Genomic DNA, 12,190 nt, shown 5'->3' with positions numbered 1-12,190 from the left:
ATTTTAGTTGCTTATTCTGTTTCTTATAACATTTAGGTGTTTCAGATACAGAATAACTGTTTTATGCAACTATTACATAAACTATAGGAAATAATTTTGTCCTAAAATATCAGGACATTTGCCATTTTTTTCAGGGTTTTTTTGCAGGACACAACTGCCCAAAGAGGGACTATCCCTCGCAAAGTGGGACAGGTGGTAACCCTATATTTGCCCTCCCTCTGTATTTCTACTAAATGCATTTAGCAGTTGTATCATTCAGATAGATATCAGAATCCCCTTCACCTAGGAAATGTCTTACTTAGCTCGAAAGCCACTCCATGTTTTGATCTGTTCTGATCTGTGTGTGTGTGTGTGTGTGTGTGTGTGTGTGTGCACACACACGAGTCTAAATCTGTTATCCATGTTAAAAAGTTCAAAGATTCTTAAGTGCAGAGACGATCTTTAAAAATTATATATGAGCGAGTGAAGAAATTTGGAAATGATCAGTAAATGCCGTTATTTCACCAAATACACAGTTCAAACTCATTTTCAACAATGGCCTTCAAGACTGTGCTTGACGTTTTATATACAATAACATGGAAAGTTTGAGTTCTTGGAATTAAATTATTTTCTTGATTGCCTTTTTGAACTTTCACGATAGGACATTCCATGTTCACTCCCAGTCCGATAAAATTAAAGGTAAACAAACCCTCACCTGTCCAGATTATCGTTAAATATCCAGATGTTTGCCTCATATGTTGGTCTATTCCTCATAAAAGTTGTGGTTTTCTGGCAAACCATTGAATATTTCAGTCAGAAAATAATGACAGACTTTGAGTTTCGGATTTCATACACTTAGGATACAAAACGTAATTATGTCAACTTTCTAAGTTTGTAACAGCAATATTTAAAAATCGTCCCTATTTGGGCCTTTGTCGCCATTATGTATGGCTTTGTCCAGATTTCTTGCTTAAAGAAGTTGAGAGGTATGTAAACGTGCTGTAACATAATTTATAAAATTCTGTTTGGTTAATGCTTTCAGAACACCCACCCCCACAGACCTAGTGTACTGCTTATTTTATTTTCCTGAATAGTCAGTGGTCTAAAAACCTACCCACTCCATCCCACACACCCGAAAATAAGACATTACCACACATTCAAACACAACCTAAAAAAAACACCTAATTTACTCACAGGTTCATTGCAAGCTCATACTCCCATCCTGGCTAACTCCATCTTTTTTTCTGTTTCTCTTTCATTGAAAAACTCTCAATCAATCACCCTGACTTTTTCATCTACCTTATCCATGTCTCTTTCATCCCCACTGAGGCTCCTCCAACTAACCTACATCTGTAATCCTGCGCTACTAATACCACCTCCTTAATCACCTCATCATCTTACTTACCTACTGTTATAACTTCTCCACTATCAGAACTTTTTCTACAAGTTTTTCTTGATTATTTCTGCTTATACTATTCCTCTATTTTCTCTTCCTGCTCTAGGGAAATCCTAACTCATTAATGTTAATATACATATACTGAACCTATGTGCATTAATCATTGTTCTTGTGTCTCCGGCTATTACATGATAACTTATCCTTACTTATGTAAGTAAAGTATATGGTAAATGTCTTTTTGTCTCAATACCACTCGAAAAGTAATGCTTAAAATGTCTTTTTTATTGTTGTTCATTGTAAATATGTATTTTGGAGCTTTTCCCCGGACCTTCGCGGAAAATGGGATGTGACCAGCCGGACTTTCCATCTAAATAAAAGACACTCAATCAATTAATAAAGCAGTTGTAACTATGGAAGTAATAATGTGTTTTAGTCCAGAGGAAAGTAAGGTTTGTGTGACGTGTGTGTGTGTGTGTGTGTGTGTGTGTGTGTGTGTAAACGCACATAAACAGACAAAGATATAAATATGTTATGTTAATAAACGTAGTTGTCTTGAAAATGATGTATATTTTAAAATATGTATTTATTTTTGTTATGCCTGCTGAGTGTTAATAAAGAATATTTATGAAAAAGTCAAAAATTGGATATGACTGTAACGTCCCTAATGAAAAGTGAAGATACGTGTGTGTCTGTCTGTCTGTCTGTCTCTCTCTCTCTCTCTCTCTCTCTCTCTCTCTCTATATATATATACATTTACACACACACACATTCAGTCGCCAGTACCACGAGAAACATCTGCCTGTCAGCTAGTCAACTACAGCGCTCGACAGTAATATAATTCCCAGAGGAAAACCACAAAAAAGTATTGTATCTTAATATGTAGCGTGTATATTCTGGGAGGGAGAGCTACACCAAAAAACATATACCTCCTCATCACACTTTTATGATTAGCGCAGACTTAGATGGAGGGCTATCGATCTTCTGTAGCACATCATCTGTGTCCAGGATGTTTTGCACAAAAACTGTACTTATTCCAGCGGTCGTTTTTCGATTTCAGTTTCTCAGCAGAAGTTATTGCATTTTTACTGCAGAAAAGCACCAGAAATTTTCCAGTTTTGCAACATTTTAATTTACACCGCTTCTGCTATCGATAACAAAACAAGAGTTTTCCGACTGTATGCATTTCTGAATTGTATTTACAGTTTTGCTGTGTTGACTACAGCACCAAACTGCACATCTGCAAGATCGAATTAGGAAACAGATTAAGAGAAAACCTGCAGAAACATGGGGCGAACATAGAAACATAGGGACCAATAAGATTTTATGCTTATTTTCTAACAGCCTCTTGGGCAGCACCTGCTACAGAAGGCTCACAATTCGCGGTATCTGATATTGCTTACGATTTTTTTTCTTTTTTTTTTGAGAAATCCAGTTTTAAGTCTTATACCTAACTGAGTGCAGTACAAACTTTTTGAAATAAAAAAATACATTGTCTTTCAAACCTAATTTTCTGCAGGTCCCATGTGGAAACGTGTTTTATATTTATTTATTTATGTATTTATTTATATTTAGCCAATATCCTGTTCCCCAGCTGGATATACTCGTTTTTTTATTCCCATTCAGAGGATTCAAAGAAAATACTGTTGTTTCTTTTATAATTTATTAATCCAAGTCATAACGAACCGTTTAATATATGCTACCGGTACTTCAATGTTTTAAGAAAACTGAGCCGATCAGATAAACACATTGAAATAATAATTTTGCTGAAATGTATTTAAGGGATAGTTTAGTGGTGCAGAACTACTTATTCTAAAGGTTCTAGTGACGTTAACTATTACAGATGTTGTTAATTTTCTGTTAAATGAAATTTAATTTCTGTGCATGTAAACTTTTTCCTTGGGGCCTCTAAACACTGAATATTCCCAGATGGACAACCCAGTCAACATACACACATACATAATACAGAGATAACATGGTAATGATGACCACTTAAAGTAATATAACTAAGATATCAAACGTCAGGTAATTTAGCAGTATGCAAGCGACTCCTTTTGTGTGTGTGTGTGTGTGTGTGTGTGTGTGTGTGTGTGTGTGTGTAGAGAGAGAGATAAGATCTGCAGTAGTTTTCACTACAGTGCTTTATCAGAAAACTCTTAATAAAAACAGTATCTAACCAAGCAAATGCTAGGATAAACTTCTAAAATACACGCTAAACAAAATTAACTGCACTATATAGATCACTGCTTTATTTTAATTGATATGGATACATTAAGATAACAGCTTATTTGTGTGTGTGTGTGTGTGTGTGTGTGTGTGTGTGTGTGTGTGTGTGTGGTGTACACCTATATAGTTTGCAGTTTTATTCCGATCTGTGCAAGAATGAAGAAATCGTTTAAAACAAATAATATGTTATCTTAAGCAGTTTTTAAAGAGCTAAGCTACAGTAGTTTCACTCTAATTAATAAAGGCAGTGCTAATTAAATGCACTTACTGGTAACTAATACAAAAACGAAATCACTGTAAACCTTATATATGCCTTTTTATCTTCATATAACGAATGAAAAGCTTCTTATCCGTACGAACAAATACCTGGAGTCTATGTGATGCCACCCCTGGAAGTCTCCGCTTTATTTGTTCTTGTTGTCGCTCGTTTATTAATTTGTTTGTGTCTCTTTCTTACCGTTTATCTTTCTTTATTTATTGGAACCCATATGCCTACTATTCTCTTTTGCCCGTGTCTTTTATACTTTTCACCGTTAAAGTGTTGCATTCTCTCAGTTTCAGCCACTGTAAAACGCACGCTTGTATCTGTGTGTGTGTCTGTGAGTTTCAACGCCAGTACTTTTTGTTGAATGCAGTCCATACCTCTCAGGTATCCAGATTTTTGCCTCATATTTTTGGTCTGTTCCTGATAAGGATTAAGTGTTTGTTTTTTTTTTTTTGAGAAATCAATGAATACTGAAATCACTAAATGATAACATATTTGAGTTTTACACTCCATGTCCTTCAGAAAATGCATGTTAACACAAATCCTGACAACTTTTCGAGTTTGTAAGAGCAGTATTTATTTTTCCCCATATGTTATGTCTTTGTTCCACATTGTTTTAGACTTCGTCCAGATTCCTTACGCTAACAGGTTGGGAACTATCATACAGTCTACAGCAAAATGGAAGCTACTGGGCAAAAAAAAGGAAAACGTCATTTTGGTCTTTCCTTAGAAGTGGGCACTTTCTGTAATAATCAATATAACCATATAGCGAAAGCAACTGACATATGGTTTGAGTATTACCTTTAAAAAAATTGGAGACCAAGCCCTCAGGTCTGAGATCTGTCTTAAAATATAATTTTATTTTATATTTACCTAGTTATGTTTATTTTAATATGCATGGTGACCACGTGGCTGTTCTAAACACCATTCCCAACAACTGCCAACTCAAAAGATTTTAAAAAATAAATGTGCGACAAGCGAATTTCACATTTAATATATTATGTAGTGCCAGTGGTTATGTGCTGAACTGTGCACAGTACTATCACACCAACCGCAGCCTTATCAAAACTGGTGTGAGGTAAAATCTGCCAAAAACGCTTAACCATACTTTAAAACGTAATGCAGTACTTGAAGTCCACTGGATTTCTTCAAGTCTGCATTCAGTTCATGCTATAGTCATTCTGTTCCATGGTTAAGGCTACAGGTATTTCGGGGAACGGGTTCAGTGGACTGCTACGGAGACAATAAAAAAATGGCACCTTACAGTAGTAAGAAAGGTGCACCAATTAATTTAGCAGCATTTGCTTGGAGTTTATCATTGTAACACAAACGTACTATGAATCTGACAGCGCATCTGGAATAAACCACCTTAAAATTAGAAATGGCATGATAACGCCAGATTAAAATTAACGATTTTCCCCCTGTCTATATGATTTCTCTATTCTGCCTACCACATTTCATGTTATATTTTTGTCTAGTATACATTGCTGTAGCGTTTCATTGTGCAGTAGCATACTTATTATGTTCTAGGAAACGTTTCAATACAACTTAAATAAAAAGTGAGCACAAAATGAAACAAATATTGCAATGGACAAAAAAGATAAAATGAAAAACAGTACACGAGTGTATGCATACAAGGCTGTATAGTGAGTGACCCTTAGATTTTAAGAGCAAACACATGGGCGAATAAGCCATCAATTTCAAAATGAAAACAAAACAAAACAAAAAAGGTGTCATCAACAAATAGAATCCCAAAAAAGTAAATACATTTAAAAAGTTAAGCTTCTTGAATTTTACTGACTACTCTTGGTGGACAGCAAAAAAAAAAAAAAAAAAGAATATATATATATATATATATATATATATATATATATATATATGTGTGTGTGTGTGTGTGTGTGTGTGTGTGTGTGTGTGCGCGCGCGAGAGGGAGACGTAAGGAGGTCAAGCAAATTATCAAGGTCAGGTTGTGAGGTTGTGACAGAATTCAGTAATGCAGCTTCAGTTTTATCAGATCTCATTGCAAGTGGCAGTTGTCCATCTGGGTTATTTGAAACAGTTTCAAATAATATTCTTCTTAGTACCTAAAATCAACGGGACAAATCAAACATCATGTACTTTTATACACATCACAGTCGCCTATTTCCATAGTGTTACCTCTGCCATATTATTATTATTATTATTATTATTATTATTATTATTATTATCTAGAAAGGAGATGACAGCGCCGCAGCTGTCGCACAGACAGATATAACTTTGCTCAAGTTAATAATGTTATACATGGGTAATGTAATGTGTTAATTACTATATTTTCTTCCTAGTTTGTCGATGGACATCAGCAAAAAAGAATGAAAAGAAGACAGGTAATCTTGGCAAGTACGTGTTTCAGCGAGCTATTGTAAAAAAAATGTCTATTAAGACAAATAACCAGGCGCGTCAGTTTATTTCTTACAATACTGTTTTCCCGCACTCCTCGTAAATAAGGTAGGACCTCAGGTAAGAGTGATCTTTTACCGGATAGCTTAAGAATTCTGCGGGTTTCGCAATATTATATTTCTACCTCTTTAAGATGCAAAATGCACCTTTTAAGTATATATATATTGCTCTACAGCTTTGAAATATATTTTAATGGGACATCCTCTGAGTGTTGTAGGTAATCCTGATGAAGATATTACAACAAAGATACTATGATGTGAAGAAGGAGATTTTGCATGAAATGTATCTGGTAATACCTAGTTATGCGAAGCAAAGTCCATCCCATTCAGCTTTCCATAGGAATGTACTATACGTTTTTCTAGGTCATCCCAGCAGATGAAGGTTATGCCCTGACGTCAGGCACATAAAAATAACTGAGCTCCATTAAAACCCTTCCACTTGCTTTAGAGTCAACACTTTCCCACAAGTCAGTCCTAAAATAGATACCTCAATAAAACCCATTGAATCTAAACAATTTCACAACATCACGGCTCCAAAACAAATAATGTGTATCTCACCAAGGCACTGAAAGGTTAATATACATGTAATGAAATATGGTCATGTTATTTTACCAGACCGAAACAAACTTCAGAAACATAATTTGGTGGTATTGCAAGTTTGCAAAGAGATAATAGAATTCGAAGTTAAGAAGTTGTTTTTGTACCACCTATATCGTGGTATTTCCAGACTAAGCAGTTACATGTTGTGTTGCGGATACTTACAGTCCTGATTGTTGTGCTAAATGCACCGTCTTTTGTACAATCGTAATATTCACATTTCGTCTGACTGTATCCCATTTCGTTCGCTTTCTTTATTTTTGCTCATATCGACGTTTCCTAATGCACCGTTTTTTTCAGACAAAAAAGCGAGGAAAACGTTTATATTTAGGCGACCATTTACTTCGTACTTCATACTTAGCAGATACTACAGGCTTCACGATGCCTGCTGGTAATAAGAATACAGTGTCTTATCTAACAGCTGTACATTTTTGGGCTTCACTTATGGTTCCTAATTTGTGTTGCAGTTGGCTTTTATGTGCAAACTTTTTAACGTACTGAACATTTCTGTATGATATATTAATCCACCCCCCGCCTTACATTTTGCGTGCTGAGGCAAGTTGATATGTTGGTTCATATTATGCGATTGACAAATTATTTATATCTATCTTGGTGACGTTTAGATATTCTATTGTCGGTAGTATCTTTAAGTGCCTGAATACTTTCAATTTTTTTCCATGTTGTGATTTAATATGCACGGTTTGTAAAGTTAAGCCTTAGTTGCTGAACAGAGATGGAATAAAAGCACAGAGAAATGAATCCCATTTCTGCAGACATTGCACCACCTACGGAGTGTGCAGCGGCACAGTGACGGGGGTATTGGAAGTATGCGCTCAGATATGACAGAGTAATTTTATAAGTAACAAAGAATCAGGGCTGGAATGAGCCCCTGTTATCCAGTGTCACCGAGAAGCACTGCATCAGCAGCTTCCTGAGCATGAAAGTGAATTCAAGAAGCTCCCCCTTTCCCTTTTCCCAGGAGTATCGGTTAAATATAGAATTAACCTCTGTCTTGAACGAATCATGTGCCATTTGCTGTTTGTGTAAAACTGATTAGCCAGACACAACTGTGAAACAACTTGTTACTTTTATAGCAGCAACACACAAGCATATTTAGATCAGTTTAGTTTTCCTTGTAAAAAGAGATTAGCGCAGCCTCCATTTAGGGAGTTGGTTGGTATCTTGTGATATTTAATCTGCCTGTTTTTAGATGCTTTTTAAAAGGGCTGTGTATATGTTTATGTGGCCTACACCAGGTAACCTGTTTAATTAAGCTTTATCTGAGTAGTAGTAAAATGATTGTTTGCAATATTGAATAGTGATAATATTTTGGGAGGGGGTGCAGCTACAAACATGGGAGTTCTAAAATATCAGTCAGAAAGGAAAGTAATACTGAACCGCCCACGTCAATCTCACTACATTAATTTGTCGGTCATTAATAAAGTGTGTAACTACATGAAAATAAATGTTAATCAGTAATACTACCTTACTTTTTTCATTTTGTCTTTGTGCATGTTTTGCTGTTTGCCAGGGTATAAAGCGAGGCTTGCTTAAATTTGTATACTTTAATCTAAGTAAATGTACTTAACACTAGAAACAAACACTTGACAAATATAGTTTTCACGCGGACATAACTTGTCCAAACTCATGCCTCTCCTAACAACATTAAGTAATAAGAAATGGAATCATGGTTCGGGAAATTTCTCAGGCAATTTAGGTTAAATGAGTGAATTTATGCTTACAAGTAAGCGTATATTTTCTTAGACGTTCAATGAACTGGTGCGATCTTTCTCTGCACAAGTCTTTCTCTAGACTACCAGGATAACGTGCAATAATAACCCTGCAAACATAATATTTGAACCATCACCCTGCAGATACACCTGACATGTATACCCAATTTACTTATCTACCTTCTTGTTAAACCCTGAGTAATATGAACTAATTTTATTCTTACTAAATTCTTCTATTTATTGTCCATTTACGCACAAAATACTGTCAGCAACTGTACCTTAAACGCCGTTTTGCTACACAGTACCGTTTTTGAGATGCTTAAGAAGCATCTAATACCATTAACAAATTTTAGAGCACAGACATTTGGCAGTTCGCCTTTCTGTTTACGGAAACTGTGTCTATGTAAGAAAGAAATGTCATTAAAGTTTGTGTTGTACATGCCATATACACAGAAAAACATACATCGAGCACAAATTCATGCACCAAATAAGCACAGGCATACCCGTAAATGAAATTAAACTCAAGGGAGGAATTTCTTTTGCAAAATGTATTTACAAACTTGTATACAAGACAATGGAATTACATACAGAATACATAAATTTGATCCGTAGAAACAGACTTATGTAACAGAATATGCACATATTTATAGTATATGTTGTATTTAAAACTGTTTTATTTTACATTTCAAATAAAACTACCGATTGCAAGCCCTCAAACAAAAAATGAAGGCTTATAACTATATACTACAGCTGTTATACAATGTGACATAAAATAAATCTTTAAAAAGTAAAACTAATTTTTTTTATTTTATACAATATTTACAAATGTTTACCTGTACAGAAAGCATTCCTTTAGGTATAATATTGGCTACAGACGTGCAGCTAAAGTCCAGTGCTGCAGTTACAAATCTGCTGAGCCAGCATAGTGTTCATAACGTTTTTATTATTATTAAAAGTTCGGCGTAAAGTTCTGTCTGAAAGAAATTCGCTGTCATTGAGACGCCCATTTTGACACTGCTGCAACTGATGCTGTGGACTGAAGGAACTGTCCAGAAATTATGTTTGTGGGGACACTAAGGATAGGTGTGATGGCTGCAGTGGTTCTCAGAGATAAAGGCTGTGGACTCATTAGAGCTGACTGGACAGTGATGGGAGGCCTCAGGAAAGTCTGCGCGCTCCCCGTCGTGGTTGCTGAAACCCCGATAATGTTTTCTATACTAAAGGAGGGTCTGCTGGTGGGCTCAGATTTAATGACTGAAGCAGTACTAAGGCTACTGAGCTGAAGCTGCAGACTGGGGCTCAATTGTGAATTAAATGCTTTTCTGTTCAGTTCTGTGGAAGGCAGGAGAGGGACAGCTGGTGGTAACATCGGACCCACCGGTGGTATGTAGGGATACTGAAGTGCAGCCGGATGAGGGTAGGCAGCCGGGTGAAGTCCATAAGGGCGGCCATAAGGATTGCCAAGACTATAAGCTCCAAAGCTCTGCATCATCAAGGCAGTTTGGTCCCTCAGAGCGTCCTGCTGATGTCTCTTGAACCGTTTTCTCCTCCTGAGAAAGCTTCCATTATCGAACATATCTTCTGATTGGGGGTCCAGGGTCCAATAATTGCCTTTGCCTGGGTTACCTGGTTCCCGGGGAATTTTTACAAAACAGTCATTCAGTGATAGATTATGTCTGATTGAATTCTGCCATGCTGGAAACTTCTCTCTGTAGTAAGGGAAGCGATTGCTAATGAATTCGCAGATCCCGCTAAGGGTTAACTTTTTCTGAGGGCTCTGTAAGATGGCCATGGTGATGAGAGCAATGTATGAATAAGGTGGTTTAACCAGGCTGTTTTTAGGCTTGTTCTGTAAGCTGCCAGCGCTGTTTTCCTGTCCTTCGCCCTTGCTTTCTGGGTCATTGGTCGTATCGGAAGGGCTAACTGCCGTGATCTCCTTCACTCCCATCTGCTCGCCGTCCTCGGCAATGCCTCCCACCTCGTGGATGCCACCGGAGCTGCTGTCACAGTCGTTGTCTCTCTCTATGCCTTCATCGCCTTCGCCCACTACATCAATGTCCACATCATCAGCTGTGAGAACCGTCTGACCGGACAAGTCACTCGCACTACCGCCGCCCGACAGTGTCATCCCAGCTGCTTTTACAAGGCAGCAGTGCAACGTCGAAGTATCCCTCGAACAAGTGACAGACTGTGGTACTGGCAGTATCGAGTCCGAAGTTGGAGGCACTGCAGCTCTGATTCAGTTAGACAAGAGGCAAGAGACAACTGTACAAACCACTTTAAACTTTATTCCAGTAAGATCGCCTGCCCCTTTCCCTTTTCGCTGTCAGAGTTTACTCTTTTTTTAAACAATCCCCACTACTGCAAGAGATGAAAGGAAGGGACTGTTGACACGTTTGAAGTCCCTTTTTGTAAAAAAAGACTGACTGATAGATTACTTTTCCAGTTAAAGATATACTAGCCACTGTGTCACGTGACCCTGACGTTGCCTGCCCCCCCTTAAGCCTAGAAAAAAATAGCTGGTTGTTTCATGAAATTGTCAACAGAGTCAGATGCTCATCAATGCTGCCCAGCATAATCACCTTCACAACTTTACAACACACACACACACACACACACACACACACACACACGCACGCGCCTTTAGCAACTTCAGCAGTGACATTAAAGACTTTTAAACGTAGTAAAATGCGTGCAACACTTATTTTTAAGGCTTGGTTACCTGTTTACTGCAAAAATCAGAGTAGTTTTGCTGTGTCTGCCTATATATTATAATATTTACAGGAATTCTGCACTTATAATTTGCAGCTCTGTGGTGCTATATTATTTGGCCTTGCGTACGTGAATGCATACTTAATAAAGTCGCTGTGTGGCTTAAATATCTACAATATAGGTTAGATCAAGTGGGGTTTGATCAGAAAACAGATATTTGGTTGTAACGGGGGAGGGAGTGGGCAGAAACAAGAAACAAAAGAGATGTATCAACGGAAAAGTAAAGGATTTTGGAAGTGTTAACAACTTAATCGCCGCTGGAGTTAGCATATGAAAACATAGGAAATGAGAGTGCGGGGTCCTGGGAGGATGCGAATCACGACAGTCCAGGTGAGTCCTGTCCATAGGATGCTTCCATTGAAAATCTAACAAAGCAGCTGGTAAAAGTATCAGTTTTGTTTGCACCAGAACAGCAGGCGAGCGCTTCAGCTACCCACGAGGTTCAAATCCGAGTCGAAGCAAAATATTTGGCAGGGAAATATTTTCCTTTTACTTACTACAAGTACCTCAGGTTGAGAGCCATTTAAACTAAATTTATTCTGTGCTTAAAATCAGATGTGAGTCTGATCCATGTTTGGACTGCAACGTGGAGCCAATATTACCGTTTGCCCGTATCAACTGTGTGTGTGTGTTTTGGATGAAGGAGATAAACCCGATGAAATTGAACATATTAATTTCACAATGCAAGTAAGTGTGCAGACAGTTGCATCCATTACCCTAGTTAACGTCAGAATGAGTGTATGTAGCACCTGAGTTTTGAACACTCTCCAAATGTCTTAAGTGAAATTATGCT

General features: G+C 37.3%; 1 protein-coding gene across 1 annotated transcript; it reads right to left on the bottom strand.

Moving 5' to 3' along the window:
- Positions 1-9,202: 9,202 nt before the first annotated feature.
- FOXD3 (forkhead box D3) lies at positions 9,203-11,035 on the bottom strand. Its single transcript, XM_044085552.1, has one exon. It carries the CDS (start codon positions 10,751-10,753, stop codon positions 9,617-9,619), a length of 1,137 nt encoding a protein of 378 aa, XP_043941487.1. The 5' UTR covers positions 10,754-11,035; the 3' UTR covers positions 9,203-9,616.
- Between the last annotated feature and the right edge of the window lie 1,155 nt (positions 11,036-12,190).

This window comes from Protopterus annectens, chromosome 10.part0 (assembly GCF_019279795.1).
Source record: "Protopterus annectens isolate FY-2018-M chromosome 10.part0, PAN1.0, whole genome shotgun sequence".
In the NCBI taxonomy this organism is placed as follows: Eukaryota; Metazoa; Chordata; order Ceratodontiformes; family Protopteridae; genus Protopterus; species Protopterus annectens.
Note: the sequence above shows the minus strand (reverse complement) of the source record. Positions and strands in the feature narration are given on the sequence as shown.